Consider the following 24,205-nt stretch of genomic DNA (forward strand, 5'->3'; position numbering starts at 1 on the left):
TTCCCCATTTTTTTTTTTTTTGTGCAAGTGTTGCTTTGGCTGCCCAGTTTTTTCCTAGAAGCTAGTAACCTACGCGAAATGTCTTTCAACATCTCGAGCTCGTTTGTGTCTAGAGAAGTACTTGATGAACAAGGCAATGCCAAACAAATTGAATGGGACAAAGTGCGATCCGAGGCTGAGCAAGGTGAATGACTTTACCAATCTATGGTGTCTCAAAGTATTGTAGCCAACATGCTAACACATCATCGTCAGAGGATACGAACACCAATGTTCCTAGTGAGCCCTATGATCCTCGAACGCTATATGAGCGTTTGCAAGAACAAAAGACGCTCAAGGAAGACGCTCTCAAGGAAGCTATGCGATTCAGTAATTTGGTCAAACGAGTGGACGACGAAGAAATGGAGTACTATAGAACACTGGGTGATACACAATTCCAAGCTGAGCTTGAGAAGAAAAGGCAAGAGATGAAGCAGCTGGAAGAGTACCGCCAGTACGTGATTTTGTTTGGCTGATGCATGGAATACGTATAACAATTACTTTAATATATCTCTATACTTATTCCACCAGAGCTGTCGGACAAGCTAGCGGTCCAGTGCCTGCGGTCAGTCTAATGAAGAAAGATAGTAATGACAATGCCAAGAAGGATACACCAGCAGTGATTAAAGCTCAAACGAAGAACAGTAAATCAACCAAGGACCTGCTGCAAGGTGTAGTTGTATCCAAAAAACGAAAAGGAGATGACAAAAGTGATGAAAAATCTGCAAAGCGAAAACATGTGGAAAGCAGGGAGGTCACAGCTAACAAAGAGGAGAAGACCGCAACGAAGCCGCTAACAACCAAGCTACCACCGATTCAGTCTTTGGTTGCATATGGAGATGACAGCAGTAGCGATGAAGACTAGTTATACCCCCTCCTCCTCCTCCAAATTACGGAGACGCATCGCTACTGTTTTGTAGCAAGCAGTTGTATATGATCGCTATCTTGCATACAATCATTCAATGTCAATGTGTACATTTTTAGAACAACAACGGATATAATAAAACATTTGAATGGCGAAATGTTGCACCACATCACCTCACGAGCAGGTATCATTCAACAAGGCATTTTAATGACGTATAGTGCATAGGAAACGTGGTAGAGAAGGGAGTTGCGAATGTTGGCAAAGAATGTTGGTATATTGAATCTTACCAAGCCCTAACCATCTGGACTATAATTGGAAAATCATGAAGGTGACTATGACGATAGCATAGAGCGTAGATCTTTGTTACTCGTTATTACCAGTAGTAATGGCCCAGAAAGGGGCGGTTTTGAAGAAGACCATTCTTTCTGCATTAAATGTTTTTCTAACGTCAATTGAAAACTCGAATTTTATTCTAAGGATCTGTTCAAAACTTTTGTTTGTGCATTGGATGAGCATGAAATGATCTCACGGTCGCCATGATGGCTACTGTTATTTTAAGAAAGCTGGTGCACAGAGGAAACGGATAACGTAATATGGTGTGTCTTGTTTACAAAAATCGGTGTGGAGCCATATTTGAATGGATATCAATAGACAATGATTTAGAGTGTGCTCTAAACAACAAATATTCGAACATTACTTTTCTAAATACTGGGACGTGCGTAGAATGCATACCCAAACCTTCATCACAGACCAAGTAAAAAACGTGATAGACATATTTTTTCTCTTTCTTCTGGGTCGCTCGGTCACCGATTCGAGTCCTGTTTCAAATTCCTCTTTACAATCAAAAATTAATTTGATCTTCCTGAGAGGACGTGAAAAATCGCCCATTATAGCAATACGTTTTGCGTCTGGCCGTCAGTTCACGGTATTCTGGATGCATATAGTAACTTGGATTTCTTCAGTTCTTCGTCGCATTTGCTACCGAACGAGATATGCATGACACGATTTCTTACCTTCTTTAAAACACTATTTGGAAGGCTAAAGTCACCACGGACTGACTAAAGCAATTTACACTGGGGTGGAACATGGCAAAAAGGAGCTGTAAGAAAGGGCAAAGCAAATAGAACAATAGAATGCCAAGTGAACACACTAATGTGAATATGTTGATGAAATGATATAACACAACATGTTTGACAGAATCGCATAACGAAAGCGATCTTTCCCCCCCCCCCCAAAAAAAAAGGCATAACAAAACAAAACCAGATATGGAGAATGTCTCCACAAACTTAATGAGTATTTAGCAGAACCTCTTTCTCTAGCCATTTGCTTTTTCTTCATAACCCCTTTCCACTCCTTTTCTACTCAATCTACATAGCAAGATTGTATACTTATTTTGAGATTATATTTTATTCTCTCTTTCATACACTTCTGTTCTAATAACCTGTGCCCTTCCTAATTCCCCTTCCTCAATCTCCCAAACCTCGCGTGTCTCTCTTTATTATCTTTTTTATCTCACCCTTGAAAAATCCCTAGCTGTATATTTTTATCCTCTGGCAAACAATGGATACTGCTTTCAATTACTTTCACATTTATAATTTTCTTGAGCCATTGCATGAACCCAGTCTCAGCAACTCTTCTTCGACGGCCTCTATCATGTCGTCTAATGTCAGCTTACCAGACTTTGATGAGCATCAATTTCTGGTGAACTCTCTTCAGACCAATCTGCCACAATCCAGAGCGAATACTCAAATGGAAACCACGAGCAACGACTATTCGGTATATCATCAGCAACAGCCGATCAATATGATGGGAGTACCTAATCATCATTCTGAGAATATATTTGAGCCTAGTTTTGGATACGCTACATTGTCGCCTCGATCGTCTAGGTTGGGATCCGGCGCAACATTTTCAACGGATTTTGGCTACCTTGCAGCGGACACAACTGACCATAAACAGTACAACTGGCTATACGATTCTATGGATGCGTACATGCCAACCATGAACAACGTAGACGGAGACTTCCTGGTCAATAGTTTAATGCAACAGCAACAAGACAGCTGTTTTACAAACGAAGCGATTGAAACGGCGATAGGAGGAATGTCTTGCAATTACGTATCAATGAATGTAAGTTATCTACTGATAAAGTCGTATCTCATCTTGATCAATTCCCCATATTTACTGACTTCTTAATCCATTAGGATGTAAATTCACTTGTATCTGATATAGATTGTAAAAACTTTAGCGGCCAACCAACGAGGGTAGCTAATGATAAGCATCAGATGGTGGACGAGAAAATGTCAGCTCCCTCGTCCAATAGCCCACAATATTCCTCCATATTTTCATCCAAGAGTGGTTCAGATACATCATTATCACCAAAACACACTCGATCCTTCTCATCGTCTGAGACATCCAACAATTCAGATGAAGATTCCGAAGTCGATGACTTGTTCAGTTCCAGACAGTCGGATATGTTTACGGCCTGGAGGAACCCACCTGCTCAGGATAAGAAAATTTTCATCAAGATCAAAAAGTCTCAAAGCTCAGGCACCTTGAACAGCAAGTCTCTTGGTCAGCGAAAGTTATCCAAAAAATCTTTCACAAACTTATACCTCACCTCTGTCAATCAAGCTAAAAACATGGGAAAACGAACTGACAAAGCTCGAAGAAAATTTGAGTCTCCACCCCACAGTGCTCGATCCACCTCCTCCCTGGCATCCTTGACACAATCCTCCAATGCCCTAACCCTCTCTGATTCTATCACTCGCGATTTGGCTTGCCATGGTGCTTCAGAAGAAGAAGAAGAGGATGATACCCCTTATGTTGACGATGAAGATGACGAAGATGACGACGACTACCGTCATGCAACCGCTATTTCAACCCACAACCATAGCAAGAAGGGCCGCAATGTCGACAAAGCATGCAACCATTGCAAGCGTTCCCATCTTCGCTGTGACGATATGCGCCCTTGTAAACGCTGCGTGTCTACAGGAAAGACTGGCTGCAAAGATGTGGAGCATAAACCACGTGGCCGCCCAAAGATCCACAAGAAATAAAGGCATGAACACCCGTGGGATTGGCACTGCTCATGCGGGTTCTCCTTTATTTTTTACTTTACTTTATTCCTTCCTTTACTTTTTTCAGTGCACAAAGTTGTACATTCAAACTTGTAATTATATACCTCAATAATAATACGATACACTGGACATTCTGGACATGTCTAATACCATGATCTTGCCTGTTATAATTGATTTGAGGCTACGGCCGGTGGATAATGCTTTATTGAGGGATTATGCGAATGGGTACGATATATATAAACGGGTTTATTGTACACAGAGATGAATAATCTCTTTGTGAAATAATCTAAGTCGCAATCTATGCTCTATGACGGGTCTACCCGTCTAACCAGACGGCCGTAATAGTGAGGAATTTTGATCATCGTTAAGTATGGACGTTTTTTCAACCGCGCTTAGATTTGAATTTGTTGTCACGGTTGTTCTCAAGTCCAATGCAGAGTGAGACGCTGAGCTGTTCCGTGACTCCAGTGGTGATGATTTAAACGAGGACATAGCTTCTCGAAATCCGAAATCCGATGAGCTGGCTGGCGATGCATTGTGTTGTTTGTCAAACGCAAACAATCGTAGCGCTGTTACGGCTTGAACGTGTTGTTGATCCACAGCAATATCTAACGCAGTCTTTCGCCAATCCATTAGAACCGTGGACTTTAAAAATATCAAAACTCATGGGGGAAAAGGTACTCACTTTGCCAGCATTACTCTTAATATCCGGCTTAGCATGTCGCTTCAGTAAGGTAAGAACAAACCTGACATTGTTCTCAGCCGCTGCAAGGTGCAATGCTGTCCATCCATCATCGTCTTTTTCATCAACGTCACAGAACCACTGCAAGAGAAACTCCACTGCAATGATGTCTTCTTGCAATACAGCCACGTGAAGTCCTGTATACAATTTTTCATCCGGGTTGCGGTAATTAATGTTTGCTCCTAAAGCCAAGCAACGAAGGGCTGTGTGCAGGTTGGGGTTCTTGATAGCTTTCCAAAATTGCTGTTTCATGTGTTAGGAATAGAATCCTTTGTTGCTTACATGCGTGCGATCGATGACAACTTACTTCATTCAAGCCTTCTGCTTCTTCCTCTGACGTTTCAGCAATATACTTCTTATGAACATACTTGTCGGTAATAAAAGCAGTTTTCTCGGCTCTTGATGAAGCAGGGTTCACTGGCCTATCTTGCTGTTCCGACAGCAATCGAGCTTCAAAGATCTCATTTGTTTTGACATTACCAAGGAGCAACATGATCTGTGAAGATAATGGTCATCGTAAACAGCAACGTCCGGTAACTGGCTAATATAAGTAGAAAATGCTTACCTCAATTGATTCAGTTTCCCATTTATCCAGTGTGACTGAGCGAACCTTGCTAACGTGAACTCCCAAACTTCGATGAATACCAGAGCATTCAATACACAACAAGGTGCCAAGGTTGATACTAGCCCAATCCGGATCTAGCAAAAAAAAAATACTTGATCAGCTAGGATTTGACGTCTTTGTCAAAGAAGAATTATCACTTACCAGCTGCTCTACAGTCGGCACAGAAATTGTTGCCTGGCATATTTCGGACCTGCTTGAACAGTGCTTTGTCGCCTTCTGTACTAGGTTCAGAGGTCATAGGTAACGGCTTGTTGTCAAACTTGGTATCGGAGATCGGTTTCTATGGGATTGATTAGCGCTTTGTACGATGAGTGTTAACTGGCATTGTGCGGCACCTTACCTTGCCGCCTCCAAAGATGCGGAATGAGGATGCTAGAGTCTTGTCAGAGTTCAATGCAAGCTGGTTTACCATCTTCAAGCTATTAACCCAATCTAAAACGTCTTGTTCGTTTTCTGCCTGCAGAACGGTTACGCTAGTGACCAAATGGGACGTCAGCATATATGTGAAATAAATGCATATCCAAACCAAAGCACATCACAAAGCCATACCGTGAAGGAGAAATAATTTCAAAACAAAATCGTCTATCATAGCCGTCTGCCACTCGAATACTACACACGCGGAGGTTCATTGAGGTTGCTTGGTCTTCTTCTCTTCCCATCTAATCAACAAGGCATCAGTCTCCTCAGTTAATTGTAAATATAAGAGAGGGTTCTAACGAACCTTAGGGTTTCGTGTAGTGGCTACAAGATCTTCACCATCAATGGTATAATAGCGTCTGGTCCAGCTTTGTAACATCCTTCCTGATCTTCTTTCGAAAAGATAACCCGATTTAGACACTGGTCCTTGTGCCTTGGGAACCATATCGTTTGACGTCGTTCGTCCCGATGACATGGATGATGTTCTTGACTTATCCTCTGTGGACAACTTCCCATTCTCCACCATAGTCTATATATCGTATAAGTTGACTCGTTTTTGAGGAAGCGGTGGCGTGAGCTTTGAACACTTACTTGAAAACATTCACTTTGGTATTTTTGACCCTCCTCTAGCTCTTCACTATATCTTTGCCTTGACTGTTTTGATATTAATGACTGATATGCGCCGCATCCTATTCCAAGAACAACAACTTACATCTTGCAAAAGTCCTGCGGTTGTTCAAAATGGTTGAGTGAGTTACAAGTAGCCCATTTTATAATGTGTAACAAACAACAGTCATACCTGTTAGATCTCTCATATATGGCTCTAGATCTTTTAAAATTTCGTATCCCTGATGATGAAATACAGAGGAAGTATACATATATCCAAGGATCTGTTCTCCAAAACACTGTGAGTCAGCAGTCATATCATATATCAATGCATGAGAAAACCCCTTACGTTTTCGACAAAATCGAACTTCTTTTTTGCTTCAACTTCATTTAATTTCATGACATACTCCATGTAATCCGCTTGGAATTTGAGTCGATTTTCGTATAAGTCTCGAGATGCCTCAGCTATCATTTGATCTTTTGGTTTCTTTGACATGTATTTCACTAATGAACTGTCAACATCGTCGCTCGAACGTTCGAATTTCTTCTTCAGTTCCTAAATCGAAACGGGTGTCACTTGCCTATAGAACCCTCATTTCCATGTATGATGTGAAGTCACTCTTACCTTTACAGGTGCCAATTCAGCTCGAATAAATTGTTCCAATGGTTCAAGAAACATCGAACTGATATGTGTATTCTATCGTTATGCAACCATTTGAGTAACTCCGGTACAACCAAAAATCATAGCAAGCATAACAGACTAACCATCAGATTGCGGCATTTTTCGACCTCTGTCAATGACTTTGCAAACTTGTCAAGCGCGTGACCTAGAGAGAACATAAATCATATTATGATCGAGACTTCAAGTGCAGATATTTAGGAGTACAGCGTTGCAAGCGCTTGCGGCGAATACATACCAACTATAGGGTCATCTTGACCTGACGCAATGGTATTGAATTCGACGGCAATTTGTGATTGTCTTTGGCTAAATTCTGGAATGCGGATTAGACCGGTTAGACCACATCTAGCTTTGACGCAGGCAGCGGAAAGTGATCTGTACCTGTAGATAGATCGAGTTGGGATTTCACCAACTTGACCAAAGATTTAAGCGAGGTATCGAAATTGGAAATGGATTCCTCATGAGCTGCAATGCGTCGCCGAAAGACGGGAGAGTCTTCAATGCAGCCTTTCAAATCTAGAGCTGGCATGGCAAGAAGGTCAAGAGCTGGAAACGTCTGGTAGCACGAAAATCCCACTTACCCAACCAATTTTTGAATCTTAATTCCAGCTTCACAACCAGCGTTCCCAGAGAAAATTGTTGCCTCTCAAAGTTAAGGCATCACTATTATTACAACCATGCACATCGGTTGGCTTGCATTGCTGTCGACCTTTCCTTATCGTACCAGGTATTTCATTCACTACTAATATGTATTCTAGTGCTGATCTTCCTTATCGTTTGTTTTTGTTGTCTTTCAATTACCACCGCTACGCAAACACGAGTTGAAATACATATATATCTAAGGTCAATTTAACATGTTTATGTATTCTTCATCTTCAAAAAGGAAGGGACATCCTTCAAAGGTCGTTATGCGGCATATCATACGGATGTATGGCACTCTAGAGCAGCTTTAACTCCGACGAGCAATTACATTTATTTCAGGCCAGACACATAATTGTCAGTGGAATAGTGCTCTGGGTACTTTTTCATCAAATCAGCAAGTTCTTGTCGTTGTTCAACCAAATTGGGGGGAAGTTCATCGTATACATCTGTGAAAAGTTCTTCAACCGAGGGCTTCTTGCGTTTTTCAGCCGCTAGGAAGCTCTTCATGATGCCTTTTCTGGCTTCTTTTCGGTACTGATCTTCTTCTTCCTTTGTCCACCATTCCTTCAGCTCGAGCCACTTTCGTAATCTCGTAATTGGGTTATCCATTTCCGCTCGCCTTTCTACTTCATGGCGGTCTCTATATTTAGACGAATCATCGGAGGTAGAGTGGTGGCCAACGCGATAGGTCATAGCTTCAATTAAGACAGGGCGATTTTTCTCTACCGCGAGCTTACGAGCAGCTACACTGGCATTATAAACTGCCCAAACATCATTACCGTCGACGCGGATAGTATCCATTCCGTATCCAACACCTCTGCTGGCTATACCGTCTCCTTTGTATTGTTCAGTTGATGGTGTTGAGATAGCATAGCCGTTATTGCGACTGCGTATAGACATAAGGAAGTCAGTGCCGAAGTCATTATTTTTTATAATTCATAAGATAAATCAGAGACGTACCATATAAATATGACGGGGCTGCTCAAAGTGGCTGCCATGTTCATACCAGCATGAAAATCACCTTCTGAAGCAGCTCCTTCGCCAAAGAAGCAAACAGCACATGCTTTACGATTAGAAAGCTTGAGAGCATAACCTGCCCCCGTAGCCTGTGGAATTTGTGTGCCCAACGGAGACGAAATAGTCTGGAAGTTCAATTTCTTTGATCCATAATGGACGGGCATTTGTCGGCCCTTACCATAATCCGCGTCGTTTGAGTAGCACTGATTCATGAATTCATCCATGGTGAATCCACGATACATCAAAACCGTTGCTTCACGATACTAATGAAATTTAACTTCAGCACCCTGACACGGTAGTTGTGATCACGTATCTAGGCAAAGCAGCAAACGTACCTGGCCAAAAACGACATCTTCAGGGCTAAAAGCAGCTGCACTTCCCATGAAAGCTTCTTCACCATAATGGGTCATATAAAAGCTGATTCTTCCCTGGCGCTGTGCTTCATACAAAATATTATCCATAATATTCAGAGTCAGCATCTTCTGGTAGATATTGATGGCAAACTCCTTGGATACATCTGGGCCTTGTGATTCGTCCAGGACCTTGCCAGATTGATCCATGACGCGATAGGCAGGAATAGGCTCAGCATTCTGTATGAATTTGAATTCAGGAGAAAATACGGTCTCAAGCGACGGCGTAAGCTTGATTTTTTCTTGATGCTGAAGCGCGGCAGAGCTGCTACTGTAAAGTGCCTGAGCTCGGTTGAGTAAGTATGAGTGGGCAGAAAGACTAAGTGGAGAAATAGCAATTACCTTGCGATGAAGCAAATAAGGGACTGAACGTGTCTTTAAAACCGAGGCAAATGACAATTGTCTTAACATCTCGCAATGGCAGGGAGGGGATAGACTACAAGGGAAAAGACAGCGTGGGAAACCTGGGAGTGGGATTGAATTTTTTATTTCTTTACATGATTTTCCTTTAATTTAATTGGTAAAAGAGCAGATAGGCATCCTTCTTCCTTTTTTCGGCCATGCCTTGGACAGAACCGAGGTGACTAGATACTGAGTCATTATAGCAGACCCATCCGTCTTCTTGCCGAACATCACATACAAAATGTCCCCTTTTGATGGTACCGCCATGGTGACTTACGACGCTCTGCAATTTATACTCCACGCGTACCCCACGACTTCTTTGGTATTCAGCAGCCGCCAGACGTTGGAGTTCCGCCAAAGGACGAAGACCGTTCTCTTTGGTCTCATTGCTTGCCAGATAAGTATGTACTTCGGGTTCGCCTTGCTGTTCATTATCTTGATCTAAATCGGAATCGCTTTCTGGTTCTGATGGAATTGATCTTTCGGGTATATTGACTTCATCTGTGCACCATGGCCCTATTCACAAACCGGTTAGTAACGTACAAAAAGCGAATGTGATAGCACAGACAACGCCTTACCAAGATTTAACGTCGGTCGCACCTGTATACAATCGTTCCTCTTTCGACAAACATCATCGTACATATCTTTGGTGAACCGTTTCAAATGAAGAACTAGTGTCCTTGGTGGTCGATTGATTTTCTTTCGAACTATCGCCTCTGTGCATTGGCACTCCTCGCACTTGTATGACACTTTCTCATCCTGATTAAAGCAGCGTGTTCAGCATATTCCGTGAACACCGCTACAAAACGTTACGTAGTCTCTTACCATAAAGTATTGAAAAAGCAAGGTAGGAATATCAACGCCAATAGGATCACTGCATCTAAAAATCAATTATCAGTCGCTATTTCTACCGCTACACACTTTATATTAACCAAAGGCACTTACTGCCACTCGCTACTGTCAGGGAGATTCAATGATAAATCACGGAAAACTTCAAAGTGCGTGGATGACCAGGAACACTGCGTGCAGCTAAGTGTGGACGTAACTCGGCATTGAAAATGTTCATCCACTGGACAGCATTTGCCGTCCTTTTCATAGCAGCTGTCGTCGAGCTCTTGACTGACTTCGACCGTATCGTTGTGAAGCTTGTTCAAGCACATACTCAGATATTCATGCGAATCCTGTTATGACGTAAGTCAGCTATATGCTATAAAGGAGTATTTCGCTACTTAATACTCACCTCTTGCTGATGCTTGGTAAACCTTTCCGATGTCCTTGCTATACATGTCTGCAAATCATCCTGTTCGATCATCTCATTGGGATGTGAGATACGCAATCGAAGAATCTTGGTAAGTGATCTAAAAATATTATGTATGTCAGTTAGACATTCAATGTCATCCCGTAATGATATTAAGCTTACTGGTATAGGGTCCCTTCAATCTTATCCTGGCTTTCCACATGTACGTCTAGTAATGCGCGACAAAAGCTTTTTAAGCTCAAAAGTGACTGTAGTATTGAATTCACGTAACAAGTATTGCCAAGATTGGATAGTCTATGGGATGAGAAAGGTAAGTTACCGGTATAAAGATTACAAAGCACCCATCAAAATAACTTGCCCTGATGAGGATCGCGGTGAAGAAGTGGGAGATCTTTGCTTTTTTCCGTTCCTGACAGGGCTTCCCCCTGGGTTAGAACCCTGACTTGAGGTTTGATTGATTTTGGAAGGCGAACGTTGGTGTCGAGGAGGAGATACACATATGTCAGTCGAGCGGTCCTCAGATGGGATAGGTGATCTGCTTAGTACGCGACCTTCGTGGAGAAAATTGATCCAGGGCATATCAGTCTACGTCGAATGAAAAATCTAATAGTCGTAGGAACACTTACTGTTGCGCCTCACGTTGTTATCCAAACTGGAAAGAGCATCTCGTTCAGAAGAAGCTGAGGTATGCTGAAAATGAAAATCGTAAGCATAATGTATGATTTTAACACGGACAGTAGTCCATACAAAACCATCTTACGTTACCTTCGGATTTTCTTCAATGTTGTCAAAATTATTGATGGGTGCAAAGGAGCTAGAGATCTTCTTTTGAACGGTAAGCTTAGCGGTATGTGGAGGGCCCTTTCTCGGCTCGTTGATATTGTCAATCGCAGCTAATGGTTTCGTAGCTTCCTGCCGCGCTGCCGGGATTAATGGCTTAGCGGTATGCGGAGCGTCCTTTCTCGGCTCGTTGATATTGTCAATCGTAGCTAATGGCTTTGTAGCTTCCTGCCGCGCTGCGGGGTTAGATGACTTAGCGGTTGGTATTGATGATTCGTTAATCTCGTCAAAGTTGTTTAGAGGAGCGTATGAGAAGGCGGTTAAGGATTTCTTCTGCAATGGCGGCTTACTCGCGTAGGTAACGGCTTTCCTTTTTTTGGGATAGGCAGATATGGTGGTCAATGCGTTGACTGCCTGGGCGTCTTCATGTTCTATCAATACGACCCATCAGCTTTAGCGGATCAATTTCTAGCATGAAGTCTTCCCTTCACCAATTTTTACCTTGATTGTATTGAATTTTCTTCAGGAAACCCCCGACCACCGTTTCAGCTTCTTTTGTTTGAAAATTGAGAGTAAACTTGACATTAGGATTCATGGTTCGCAGTGTTACTCTGTTTGCTGATGTGTCAGCCCATGAAAAGCATGATTTGATGTTTTTGGTCAGCTAACCGCCACAAAGGAAACACAAGGTTTAGAAAATACTGGCCATGGCTTCAATTTTAGTATTGGAAAATTACCTGAAACGCTTTCACTTCTTGACCACACGATTGAGTGATTTGAAGATGCAATAAGTCGTTTGCTGTGGGGATTGTGCGGTGTCAGTATACAATGGATTCAGAGCCGGCCGGTATAGTAGTATACGTACCTTTCACAAAAGAAACCAGAGCTTCAGTCCAAGTGAGTGGGTTCCCACTGTTTGGCTTGATAGTTACTTGGCAGTCGTAATGGCGTAACGTTAAATCTCTAACATCCATTGAGGAAGAGGGGAGCTTTGGGCAGAACGACACGACGCGGTCGGTCGCGTATCTGAGGTTAAAAACTCGACGTGGCGCGTCACGGTCCTCCGCCTGAATATAATTCCAAATGTGGAAGCCAGCATAAATTTTTTGGGGGTTATTTTGTTTGTAGACATCACTTTATTGACGATACATTACATGATATATATACTATTCTTTTAGAGAAAACATTTGGATCCAATAAATGAAAAAGCATTTAAAAAAGACCAAGGTTTTTGCTCTATTGTATGATATCAATAAGGTTTCCAGATGGCTGCTCATACTGCACTAACGCTGGCTAGGGGGGGGGGGTTAAGGTGGTAACTATCCGATGCTTCAGTGAAATGGTTTTCCAGATATTCACGTTGATTTTTCGGTGATCACTGATGAAAATCTGCAGCTCTTTCTTCAAAGCCTGCCATTTCAAATGACAACCGATAACAAATTGATTTTTAAATGCAGCAACTTTTCGCGGAGTAGTCCCAAGCATGGGGTTCTTGCTTGATGTTGTAACGGTATTTTCCACTAATTAATTCCTTTAGCATAAGTATGGTTTTGGCCCCACTAATTGACACATGGCATTGAGGTAGCTGTAAAAGTATACTACTATTGTCTGTCCTGTAGTTGCAAATGTCTCTTGTTGTCCATGCCGATAGATGTTTGAATGATACTTTCCATTCGGAAGCCAGAATATTCATCTGGAAACATTGAGGAGGTAAATAATAGCATTTATTTATTATATAAATGTCATTCAATCGTTCTGAATGCTTTGAGGCAGATCCTCTAACAGTGGCTACTGATTTTATCAGACAAAATGGTAGAGTTATATGCGGAAACTTGGCGATGGTAGCATGTGTTGCCACTGCGATAATCAACGCTTGTCTTAGTCTGACCCATGCCATGAGTATTATTGGCATTGGAAAGCGCATTGGCGGCATAATAAGCAGTACCATCTTGTTTGGCAAAAGTCCATGAATTTGTCTTATCTTTACCCCACTTTTCAGCTATTTTCTCATCATTACTGGAGTCGATCCAGCCATCAATACGAATTGATTGGTCACCAAAAACAGTAAAATTGTTTCCGCCACCGATGTTCCAATTGAAATCAGTCGACAATGTATGCACTGGGAACGAAGCATTTTTTCTTTGAGGAATCTGCTGGGAACTGGCGGACTGCACGGTTGTTTGTGCCCAAGAGCCTGTATCGCATTAGTCTTCGTAGCAAACTCCTGTTTTTACCGACTGCAATTTGATTGACTTACTGTTGCTGGTATCATTAGCAAAATAAAGGCGATTTTGATATTGAAGGCTAGATTTGTACGTATTGATTATTCGCCCTTGCGATGTATCGACGTATCCTTCGACATGTACGGATCTAGAGCCTTTGACTGTGATAACAGCATCAAGGTTCTTCTGAATTTCCTCATGCACACTCAGGGTAGCATTAGGACTGATTTTGGTACTGGTCACCGCTCCCGACGTTTGATGGCTGTCCTTGTCAAGCCATAGGTGTAAATTACCATCGATGAGCCAGAAAGACTCGGCATTGACCACCTATATAAGATGATATGCCTTAATTGGATTGTACAACATTATGACTTTCAGATCTAAGTATGCTTACCTGAAATTTAATAGTGTGCTGTTTTCCATCTACCATTAGACCAACAAAAGGAGACACATCAATCCATGTTGAAGGAATGTTGAAAGCTCCTCCAATGGAAACGGTAGGTCTCCAAAGACTTGGTACAATACCACCTGTGAATACCACAGGGTGAGGTACGGTTGCACCCACTAATCTCTCGTCAAAATAAGCCAATACTTCGCGATAAGGACCTGATAATTCAGGAACGGCGGTTTTAGTCTCATTCTCCGTACATTTGATACCTCAAAATATGTGTATTCACAGCACCCACCATTGGCTATTCCAGTGAGATTGACTTTATCAGCATAATCAGTTGTCGGATTAGAGTACCAAAACTCATCATTTGATTGACCAGAAGCGTAAACCTCAAGATATGCAGCTCGGATATTGCGTGGGAGTGTAACGTTCGTGCTGCTGAGGTCCGTCGCATCGGACAGATGATACCATGCTTGATCTTGCGAGCCACTGCTGATTGGTACAATCGTATCGGCAACCGAAGGACTTGGGTTGTGCTTGTCGGTGCCATAAAACGTGAGGTCGGTTGTGATGATGTAGCTGCCGTTGTAGATGTCATTTAAGACGTTGCCAAGCTCCATCACCAAATGCTGATTGCTCTCAAACACAGAGGAGTATGCAGTGACATCCTGTAATATGAAGAGTTAATGCGGCTGCAAGTGAAAACACATCATAACTGAAAATATTGACCTTTTCAAACTTCCAGTGAATGCCATTATTTGTTGGCTCCGCTGTCGAAGTTCGCAATACTTCCACCTGCGAGAAAGATACCAGTTTTTAAATTACTTTGCTTTGTGACTGAAAATTCACGCGTTATCATGGACCTACCCCACCCATCCAGATGGCTGATAAGCGGTCGTATTGCTGTATAGAGATTTCAGCATTCAAGAATGGTTTGGTTCTTGCTTATATATTTTATATCTCTCACCCTTCCCTTTGATGCTCCAGTGTAAGTCAAGACGACTTTGCTCCATGGCCCAGGACAGTCTTTTGGAGGTACGTATGTAGTGTTGTATGTTTGCGATGGGCCGGTTCCTACGGTATGGGTCACGATATTGACTTTACATGGGTGAGTCGATGGTATTTGGATTGGCACCAAATCGACCTGCTCTATTTCCAGGACTTTTACCACTGGTGAATTCTGCGATGCCAGCGAATCTGGCTTGGCTGCTGCAAAACTGAGGAAGCAGGCCAAGGCAATGAAATGGGCTATTTTCATGATTCTGTCGCGAAAATGACAAGCCAAGAGTGTAGATGCAGGTAATTTCATATCATGGTTTAAATATCTCATGATGCGAATTACATGAATATTGGCGATTGTACTATGTTCTACAAGAGTTAGGTAGCGAGCTGAGCTGTTATAGTAATCCCAGTCGTATTTGGTAAAATTGATGGTAAAGAAGGTTGAAATAGAGCTTAGTTCGTTCTTTATTGTAGTAAATTTCCAGATCAGGCTACAAAATTCATTTTTTGCCGGTTGCTCACAGTTCGTCGCCATCCCATTTCAGGCGGTTCGCCACATGGCATCTTCCTTGCCGTGTACAATCTAGAGCCAAGTAGATGTAAAGCATTCGTTCCTTATCAATGACCTAACCTTCGCTTTAGGTTTATGTACCTATACTGTACTCAATTTTGCGATGTATTTTTATTACGCCCAACGAAAACAAATATTTTTCCTGCACCTCGGAGAAAAAAATCCCCCGTGTTTGAATTCAAGGGGTGGCCTATGACATTGCAAAGCTTGAAGTTGGGTGAAATAGGTGAGCCAAGTTGCATGATTATCAAACCACTTGCGAATATGAAGAATCAGAAACAGAAACAGATAGCTCCAGGCACAAGAAGGTACGCTACATGAAAGATGCCATATTTTGCTCGACCGTCAGCCTTATTTGTTTCATAATACAGTGTTTGATTTCATTTCCGCAATCTGTTGATTTGCCGTCACCTATATTGATCTGTTGGTAGGGGAATACAAGTCGCTTGAGATAATACTTCAAATATCAAACGACCATAATAACGATATTCATCAAGAGCATATCGTTGTTTACATAGATAAATTTCACTAGGAAGCATTGTGGTGAAATTATGACGGCAATTTTCAAGCAGATAATCTGTAAAAGTACAAGTGAATAAAACATGATGGATGGGGCGGCGAAGTATCTTTTTGAACAATTAAAAGTATTCAATATCTTTCTGCTGAGGTTCAAGTCTATATACGCGTTTTCTGATGTACTTGCCTTTTACACAAAACGTGCACCTCCTCTACAGCTCTCTTTGAATAGTTATATCGTCAAACATCGGTTCATCCCTTTATTTACATGAAATTTGGGTGGCAGCCCTTCGTTAAGGATCATATATTCCTTTTCTCCTAATTTTGGCTTCTGCTCTGATTTGTTGAAACTCATTCAACATATTCATTTATCGTGATTTGAAAAGGGAACAGTATCGTGCAAACAAAGTCCTGGAGGCTGGTCGTACCTGTTTAAACTTTCAAAGAAAATAATTGGCTTAAATGCGTCAATTAAAAATTGAGAAATACATATTTTGTAGAAACACCGCGTCGGCATTCGCTCATGGCATCTAGATGGGACAAGGATGACCAAGAGTCATTTAACTCTATTGGTAAGCTTTCAAGGATACCTCCGTAATATTTTGCGCACCATCTACTCTTTTATTTTATCGCATCCTGGGAGAATGCATCATATCGGAGTGGCGGGGGCGGGGCGGCAAGGAGAAGGAGAAGGAGCAACCCAAAAACTATTGGGACGTTCAAAGGACCTTTGTGCCTGTTTCGTTACTGCAAGGTTTTATTTTTAAACAAGCCGCAATATTTCTTTGCGACACCTTCCATCCCAAAATAAAAATGTCTTTGAAACCCGGTATGCAATTGCTGACAGTTTTCAGTTTCATGAAGTTTTAGACGATTTTCTTTCCTTCCTGGATTCCCTCCTGGAGTCCCAATTTACCGCCGACGAAAACCGCATTGATGTAAGCAAACAAATGCTCCAATTGATCGATACCGCCTAATCGACGTCCCAAAGCTGGGTAGTAAAACCGATGCAGGTATAAGCCAATGTTCTACCGCATACAGTACAGTTGAGAATCGTAATGACAGATATGAGCATGCTGCTGTGGCTGATTCATTGCCAAGCGCAATTATACGATGCGCAAGTTGTAAAATAGTCTCTGTGCTGCTTTATTTTGGCCATAATGAAAGAGTTATGATGATCTCTGATGTTGTATGTTATGAATTGACTGGGTGATTAATGTCATCTGGAAAGTTCCCTTACTTTGGGAGAACAATTTACCTGGTGTTCGGCCCGCATGATCAACAAAATGTCCCAAATTAGGTGAATTTATGGGTTATTGCCAAGACACGTAATTACTGTGCATGTGCAGGATGATTTGTTTTTGTTGTTTCCTTTGGCATCATAATGATGAATTGAAGTAAACCCATAAAGTGAACGATATATTGCTCCGTATGAACGATGGCAAATTTGAAAGGGGCGCAGCCTAGCGTATTCATGGGCATTTAGAGGTCTTGCAGGTCTGCTTTTGATAAGGAGAAAATATGAAGCCTGCCGCTGAAAAACATTCAGTAAAATATTATATACCACCTCGTGTTATAGCCCCTAACGCATAATCGGTAAAACTCAACGGAGGCATAAAGGGCGAGATCAAATTCGATTGACTTATTTTTCAGTACCTTCTCTTTCTAATTATATTGAACATGAAGGCATTGAGTGCTAAGTTGGACCTTCCTTACAATCTCCAGTGCCATGTTCGCACCAGCAGTGCAATGGAAATTGAGCGCACTCTTTCCTCGTTGCTCAACCATCGACCCGCTTCGTTACAAGATTCTGGAATTGCTGAAAGTAGTGAAGCTACTCTGGGTCAAGATACATCGCTACCGGGCATACTTGCGATTTGTAGTGTCTTGCTATTTCGCTACACGTCATCGCCATCATTTCAGTACACGGTGTCTTTCAAAACTCAAAGGGAACAGTCTAGAAATATCAGCCTTCAAGTGTCTGTACCACCTAGCAGCGATTTACTGCATCTAGTGATTCAAGTCAAAAATTCATTATTGTCAGCCAGCCACAATGGCCAACTGCCTCCACTCAGCCATGTTGACTATATTTGCCTCCAGGATCAAGCCAATGAGTCAGCCGAAGTCGTAGACATGTCCATTGCAGGTGGCTTGTATTTTAGATTCCAAAGCTATCAAAATGTGTTTACGACCACCTTTTCATTCGCCAAGATTCTGTCCTTCTCAGAACCACATGCTATTGACATAACATCACACTGGGAATCTCTTTTTCTGCAACTTAAAGCGGCTCCCTTAGAACTGGCCAACAAGAAAGTGGGAGATATTAATATACTCAGTCAGGAAGAGCGAAGTACTCTTTTAACCGTTTGGAACAACTGCCCACAGCCGGAATTGTACGATAAGATAGGAGATGTCAAATTACTGCATATGTTATTTGAGCGTCAAGTGGAACTGCATCCTGAAAACACCGCCATTGCTCACGAAGATGTTTCAAAACCTGTTAAATACACTTACCGAGAAGCAAACGCTGAGGCTGACAAGGTGGCCATTCGTCTCATGTCAAACAGCAAGAACTTCGATCATCTACCTCCTACCACACTTGAGAATGTATTTATTGCCCATCTATTTCCCCGATGCGCTGAATCATATATTTGTATGTTAGGAATCCTAAAGAGTGGAGCTGCATATGTTCCTTTGGATATATCTTTTCCAATGGATAGAGTTGCTTATATCCTACAAGATTGTAAGGCAAAGTCCATCATTACAACCGCTGATCTTGGAACAAAACTTAGAGAATACCAGATTGGCATGAAAGGAAGCGAGCAAGCGTTTGAAACTGAAATTCTGATTTGGGATGATATTTGTTGCTCGAAATCATCATCCATCGGTTTCCTGTCTGTGGTAGAGCAAGGCATTCGTCCCAGGTACAACGTGAATACAAACGGTGCCTGTTACGTTATTTATACATCAGGTATGGCCATTCATTATCTGGATTGCGGTGATGATTTTCTAAACATCTAACCTTCGTGTCAATCAAATAACGATAGGTAGTACTGGAAAGCCAAAAGGCTGCATTATTGAGCACCAAAGCGCCGTAAATTTGGTCCTCTCAGAATCCAGTATTTTTCCGCTGACAGAAAAGGATATCGTCTTCCAAAATTTTTCTTTGGCATTTGATGCCTCTATTGAAACGATCTGGTTGGCTTTTTTCAATGGGGCCACCCTCTATGTTCCTACCGAAGATATGATGCATTCTGGAGCACAACTCACACAATACATCACAAATGCAAAAGTTACCGTGCTGTCCTGCGTACCAACTATGTTAACCATGTTAAGTACCGTCAGCTGCGAAAATGAGAAGAGGAATGACCATTTGCTCCCTACCGTCAAAACGCTTATTGTAGGCGGCGAAGCTTGCTCCAAGGACGTAATAGATAAGTGGAGCTTGAACGGCCAAAGGCGAATGGTCAATACGTACGGGCCAACCGAAGCAACAGGTATGTTAATGACCATTTTACAAGCGAACAAGAACGCATGGTTTCTGATTTCTAGTACCAGTTATCGCCACGTACAGTGACTGCCGAGCCGGCGACGGTATTGTTAGCATCGGTACAGCAGTGCCAAATTATGAGGTCTACATCCTTGATCCCCATCTCCAGCCTGTTCCGATTGGCGCCATAGGCGAACTTCATATAGGAGGCATTGGGTAAGTTACAAGTGAATTAGTCCGTTCTTTATCTAAATAGGATGAAGTTACTAACGACTTAAGCACATTTCAGTGTTGCTAGAGGGTATCTCAACAGACCAGAATTGAACAAGGAAAAGTTCATTGAAAACCCTTTTGCACCCCAAATTTCTAATTCACCTCGATTGTATAAAACGGGTGACTTGGCACGATATATTCCACCATCTGTATCTCAGAAAACGTCAAGTCTACCAGAAGGAAGCATAGAGTATATGGGTCGCATTGACATGCAAGTGAAGATACGAGGTTACCGCGTGGAACTGTCGGAAGTGGAAGCAGTGATCATCCGATGCTGTTTACAAGTAGCAAATGCGGTAGTCCACCTTTGGAAAGGCGACGTGTCCAGCTCAGAAGAACCTGAAGAACTCTTTGTTGCTTACATTGTAACGAAGGAAGGAACAGCACCATTTAACTCCAGTGCAGCCAAAGAAGAGTTGAAACAGCACCTTCCAGATTACATGATTCCCTCCGTCTTCCAGCTGATTGAGGAGATTCCAACCTTAGCGAGCGGCAAGGTGAACAGAAAAATGCTACCGAAACCCATTGAAAAAATAGGTATGTGTCTCCATGGCTATCAATACTGCAGGTAGCTAAAAAATTAACTTGTCTCGTTTTTCTTATGTCAGAACTTTCAGAAGATGGTCTCTTTATGGATGAAAGCTTCAGTTTGACACAGCGGACAGTCGCACGACTTTGGGCAAAGCTTTTGGTTCTTGACAATGTGGTCAATGTACTGGATTCCGATTTTTTCGATCTTGGCGGCCACTCTATGACGGCAGCAAAGCTTGTCTCTTCCTTAAGGTCAGACCCTATGTATGCTAACGTAGGAATGACAGACGTCTACAAATATCGCACCTTGAAGGAATTTGCTGAAAGACTGGATGATATTGGTATGCAGTCTGTATCGAAGAAGTTTGAATGTGATGACTCGCAAACGTACGTATCTGAGAAGGACATTGGATCTGGCAATGGATCTCCTACATTGAGATCCTATACTCAGGTTATTGTAAAATACATTTGTATGTTCATTGGCCTGTATTGCGTTTTCTGGTTTGCAAGCTTACCGCTCCTTCTTCCGTCCTGGACTCATAATTACGTCGATATCAAATCTGTCATATCTATGTATACTGGAACTGTCTCCACCGCCAAAGCGGGAGTGTCTGCATTGACCCAAGATTACAAAAATTTAGAACAACTATCCAGCACACTAACGACTTTGATGTCAGCCTTATTGCTTCTCATTGCTATGAATATTACATTTGTACTATCTCCATTACTCATAATACTGGTAAAATGGGTTGTAATTGGAAGAATCAAGCCTGGGAAATATCCTCTTTGGGGAACTTACTATTGGAGATGGTGGCTGGTTCATCGTCTCACCAAGCTTCTGCCTCTACAAATATTTAAAGGATGGCCCGTCCTGGTCTGGTTCTATCGTCTCCTGGGTGCGAAGATTGGAAAAAATGTACATATCGAAACGCCATACATATCCTGTCTAGATATGATCCATATTGGGGATGACACGAGTATTGGTATTGATGTTTTTATGGAAGGTTTCAAAGTTCAAATGGACAAAGCAGATGAAAAGGGTCACCGTCAAGGCTGGCTTATAATTGGGAACATCGACATCGGCGCTGGCTGCTATATTGGATCCAAATCCCATTTATCAATTAATACAGTCATTCCTGATGACACGCTGATAGGCGAATTCTCTATGGTACCGGAAAATGCAAAGTTACAGCAAGGCAAGTCCTACACGGCTTCTCCTATATACGAGTGCAGTAGAGAAGACCTCGGATGCTGCTTTGCAGAAGCTGCTCAAGATCCTTATACCAGGGCATTCTCCAAAGACATTGACAGCAGGAGACTTCCTCGGTGGCTGTCATCTGTCCTTGAATGCTTTGCATTTTTTGGTCTCTTATCGGTCATGTTCGCCGCGGTTATTCCAAGTGTCATTCTTTTTCTGTTCGTTATGGATCGCTATGGAAAACCTCTGTTCTACACATCAGATGTGGACAAGAATGCCACGCAACAAGCAATATCAATTATTTGTATAATACTGACTCCAGCCATTTCCGGAATATTGTATGTGGTGACTTTCTGCTTGGAAACTACGGCAATCAAATGGATTTTGATAGGAGATCTGAAAACCTCTGCTCACAAGGTCATTCATGTCAACAGTTGGCTCTGTATGAGGAAACGCTTTGTCGATTCGCTGATGCAGCTCAGCTTGACCATAGTTCTGTCTTTGTATGCTACATTGCTACTGCCAGTCTGGTAAGTGACAACAATAGGTCTATGTAATACGACTTACAAGTTATTTACTAATACTACGGTTGTTGTAGGTTCAAAATGATGGGTGCTAAAATAGGAAAGCATTGTGAGATCGCGACAACTAGACATATCACCCTCGATTTGGTTACTCTGAAAGACGGGAGCTTCGTCGCCGATGCAGTCTATTTAGGACCACATAAAGTTCATCAAGGATGGGTTCAGATATCTGAAGTAACTGTGGGCGAGAGGTCTTTCCTTGGAAATTCAGCATATGTGCCTACTGGTGTGGAGATAGGAAACAATTGTCTGCTTGGAGCTCTTTCACGACCACCCTTACCGACCGTGGAGGACACACAAGTATCAGAAGATGCAATTATTACTCAGAAAATACCTGATGGAAAATCTTACCTGGGCTCACCTGGAATGTTCCTGCCAAGGCGGGCAACTGCCTCTGGAAAAGTGGATATAGAGAGAACATTTGAGCCTCCCTGGCACTTGTACTTGGCCCGCATCTCAATTGAAATATGGCGTATCATACTTCCACCTATCCTTTACTTGCTACACGCGTATTCATCCATTATATTGATATTCGCTATGAAAGATATTGGACTGGTATCTGAGGTGACTCTCTGGTTCCTCTTTCCTATTGTCTATATTCTCATGGCTGTCGTTTGTGCCTTTGTGGTCCTGATTTTCAAGTATGTATTGATAGGAAGGTATTGCGCAAGGGAAGCACCTCTGTGGAGTAGCTTTGTATGGCGTACCGAGTTGATCACGGCCTTGGAAGAAGCATTCATCAACGTGGTATTGATCTCGCACCTCCGTGGTACACCTTTTGTCAATATGTGGTTCCGACTACTAGGAGGAAACATTGGAAGGAACGTATGGTTGGAGACCACTATGGTCATTGAAGCTGACCTACTAACGGTCGGCGACGATTGTGCAATTGGATCTGACTGTATATTGCAAACCCATCTCTTTGAGGACAGAGTCATGAAAATGTCTCAATTGAAGATAGGTAATGGGTGTACCATTGGATCAGCATCCATTACCCTTTATGATGGTGTTATGGAAGACGGTGCAACGCTGGGAAGCTTTAGCTTGCTTATGAAAGGAGAGCGACTCATTGAAAACTCTAATATGGCCGGTATTCCAGCTGAGCCAGTGAGCCAGAACTTTAAATAGCTCCGAAAAGAGCAACCCAGCAGTTTGGTAGATGAAACATTGACAAATAAACAAAAATACAAGATTCGAGCAATTGATGGTTACAAAAGTTTGCGACAATTATTGAGTCGGTTGACTTAACATTCCGGGAATTCCGCCTGATGATGAAAATGGTCTCCAGATTCATTTCCACCAACACTTTCGATTTTTCTCTGCGGCTGCAATGGTGTAAATGTCTGAAGGAAAAGACAGTGCGTCGTACAGGATCGCTGGGCTTCCTGCGATAGAATCTTACGATATGATTCTACCTCGAAGTTCAGTGCAGTGTATCATATAACTTTGCAAAATGATGCCATTTATTATTTACAGTAACAAGATAGAAAGTCTACTTATATCGAAGATCTTCTAACATGAACAGATTTGCGTTGGATACAGCAGTAATATCGATTATATTACATCTTGCGCCAGTAGATGAGCGTACGTTTCTTTCCGACTGGAAGTTGGCAGCCGATGCGTTTGACCTCCGAACGTTGATCATACAGTCCTTTTAGAAATAATTTGCGCTGACATCATATAAGTTTAGCTTCGTATCAAAATGTTGAACTCTGCCAAAAAATTAAAACGGATATCTTCCAATATACGATTGTTTTCTTCGAATATGCACCTCTGCCTACCACAATATGAGCTGACTGCTTATTTGCCAATAGCAATTTCATAAAATCATGAGATAGTCTAGGTTGGAGAAGTCAGTCCCGCTGATCTTGAAC

General features: G+C 42.1%; 7 protein-coding genes across 7 annotated transcripts; 3 read left to right on the top strand and 4 right to left on the bottom strand.

Annotated features, from left to right (window-relative positions):
• Position 1: 1 nt before the first annotated feature.
• K450DRAFT_262059 (uncharacterized protein) lies at positions 2-1,082 on the top strand. Its single transcript, XM_051592408.1, has 3 exons — positions 2-184; positions 253-490; positions 568-1,082. Exons 1-3 carry the CDS (start codon positions 79-81, stop codon positions 899-901), a joined length of 678 nt encoding a protein of 225 aa, XP_051440405.1. The 5' UTR covers positions 2-78; the 3' UTR covers positions 902-1,082.
• A 1,472-nt stretch (positions 1,083-2,554) lies between these two features.
• K450DRAFT_284387 (uncharacterized protein) lies at positions 2,555-3,954 on the top strand (the record flags this gene model as incomplete). Its single annotated transcript, XM_051593505.1, has 2 exons — positions 2,555-3,025; positions 3,100-3,954. 2 exons carry the CDS (start codon positions 2,555-2,557, stop codon positions 3,952-3,954), a joined length of 1,326 nt encoding a protein of 441 aa, XP_051440406.1.
• A 197-nt stretch (positions 3,955-4,151) lies between these two features.
• Positions 4,152-7,601, bottom strand: K450DRAFT_262065 (uncharacterized protein). The gene is made up of 16 exons (XM_051592409.1): positions 7,426-7,601; positions 7,283-7,357; positions 7,131-7,192; positions 6,991-7,062; positions 6,715-6,921; positions 6,559-6,649; positions 6,472-6,485; positions 6,351-6,413; positions 6,064-6,288; positions 5,892-6,001; positions 5,683-5,815; positions 5,484-5,622; positions 5,283-5,416; positions 5,025-5,213; positions 4,661-4,960; positions 4,152-4,593 (listed from the first exon to the last, which is right to left on the bottom strand). The coding sequence occupies exons 1-16, from the start codon at positions 7,571-7,573 to the stop codon at positions 4,300-4,302; spliced, it is 2,256 nt and encodes a 751-aa protein (XP_051440407.1). The 5' UTR covers positions 7,574-7,601; the 3' UTR covers positions 4,152-4,299.
• Positions 7,602-7,875: 274 nt separating this feature from the next.
• K450DRAFT_262071 (uncharacterized protein) lies at positions 7,876-9,569 on the bottom strand. The gene is made up of 4 exons (XM_051592410.1): positions 9,456-9,569; positions 9,039-9,395; positions 8,647-8,966; positions 7,876-8,572 (listed from the first exon to the last, which is right to left on the bottom strand). The coding sequence occupies exons 1-4, from the start codon at positions 9,522-9,524 to the stop codon at positions 8,017-8,019; spliced, it is 1,302 nt and encodes a 433-aa protein (XP_051440408.1). The 5' UTR covers positions 9,525-9,569; the 3' UTR covers positions 7,876-8,016.
• Position 9,570: 1 nt separating this feature from the next.
• Positions 9,571-12,537, bottom strand: K450DRAFT_262072 (uncharacterized protein). The gene is made up of 12 exons (XM_051592411.1): positions 12,419-12,537; positions 12,291-12,352; positions 12,055-12,217; positions 11,539-11,984; positions 11,400-11,463; positions 11,132-11,324; positions 10,936-11,067; positions 10,756-10,873; positions 10,461-10,696; positions 10,341-10,395; positions 10,094-10,274; positions 9,571-10,031 (listed from the first exon to the last, which is right to left on the bottom strand). Exons 1-12 carry the CDS (start codon positions 12,525-12,527, stop codon positions 9,622-9,624), a joined length of 2,169 nt encoding a protein of 722 aa, XP_051440409.1. The 5' UTR covers positions 12,528-12,537; the 3' UTR covers positions 9,571-9,621.
• Positions 12,538-13,331: 794 nt separating this feature from the next.
• K450DRAFT_275676 (uncharacterized protein) lies at positions 13,332-15,424 on the bottom strand (the record flags this gene model as incomplete). The annotated part of the gene is made up of 7 exons (XM_051593182.1): positions 13,332-13,747; positions 13,811-14,102; positions 14,170-14,381; positions 14,462-14,834; positions 14,896-14,961; positions 15,034-15,069; positions 15,134-15,424. 7 exons carry the CDS (start codon positions 15,422-15,424, stop codon positions 13,332-13,334), a joined length of 1,686 nt encoding a protein of 561 aa, XP_051440410.1.
• A 2,509-nt stretch (positions 15,425-17,933) lies between these two features.
• Positions 17,934-23,532, top strand: K450DRAFT_262078 (uncharacterized protein; the record flags this gene model as incomplete). The annotated part of the gene is made up of 6 exons (XM_051592412.1): positions 17,934-19,226; positions 19,303-19,752; positions 19,814-19,961; positions 20,035-20,555; positions 20,627-22,277; positions 22,346-23,532. Coding segments are annotated over 6 exons (5,177 nt in total), but the record flags the coding sequence as incomplete, so codon positions are not given.
• Between the last annotated feature and the right edge of the window lie 673 nt (positions 23,533-24,205).

Source organism: Umbelopsis ramanniana, assembly GCF_025399195.1.
Source record: "Umbelopsis ramanniana AG unplaced genomic scaffold K450scaffold_92, whole genome shotgun sequence".
Lineage (NCBI taxonomy): Eukaryota > Fungi > Mucoromycota > Umbelopsidomycetes > Umbelopsidales > Umbelopsidaceae > Umbelopsis > Umbelopsis ramanniana.

Coding starts and splice junctions, on each gene's coding strand:
- K450DRAFT_262059 (XM_051592408.1), top strand. CDS start 79: ATGTCTTTCAACATCTCGAGCTCGTTTGTGTCTAGAGAAGTACTTGAT. Junction 185..252: donor GCGATCCGAGGCTGAGCAAG/GTGAATGACTTT, acceptor CATCATCGTCAG/AGGATACGAACACCAATGTT. Junction 491..567: donor CAGCTGGAAGAGTACCGCCA/GTACGTGATTTT, acceptor TTATTCCACCAG/AGCTGTCGGACAAGCTAGCG.
- K450DRAFT_262065 (XM_051592409.1), bottom strand. CDS start 7,573: ATGCCAGCTCTAGATTTGAAAGGCTGCATTGAAGACTCTCCCGTCTTT. Junction 6,002..6,063: donor CCACTACACGAAACCCTAAG/GTTCGTTAGAAC, acceptor CTTGTTGATTAG/ATGGGAAGAGAAGAAGACCA. Junction 5,623..5,682: donor GCATCTTTGGAGGCGGCAAG/GTAAGGTGCCGC, acceptor TCAATCCCATAG/AAACCGATCTCCGATACCAA.
- K450DRAFT_262071 (XM_051592410.1), bottom strand. CDS start 9,524: ATGTTAAGACAATTGTCATTTGCCTCGGTTTTAAAGACACGTTCAGTC. Junction 9,396..9,455: donor CTTATTTGCTTCATCGCAAG/GTAATTGCTATT, acceptor AACCGAGCTCAG/GCACTTTACAGTAGCAGCTC. Junction 8,573..8,646: donor AGCCCCGTCATATTTATATG/GTACGTCTCTGA, acceptor GTCTATACGCAG/TCGCAATAACGGCTATGCTA.
- K450DRAFT_262072 (XM_051592411.1), bottom strand. CDS start 12,527: ATGGATGTTAGAGATTTAACGTTACGCCATTACGACTGCCAAGTAACT. Junction 11,464..11,538: donor ACATTGAAGAAAATCCGAAG/GTAACGTAAGAT, acceptor TTTCATTTTCAG/CATACCTCAGCTTCTTCTGA. Junction 10,032..10,093: donor GCGACCGACGTTAAATCTTG/GTAAGGCGTTGT, acceptor GTTTGTGAATAG/GGCCATGGTGCACAGATGAA.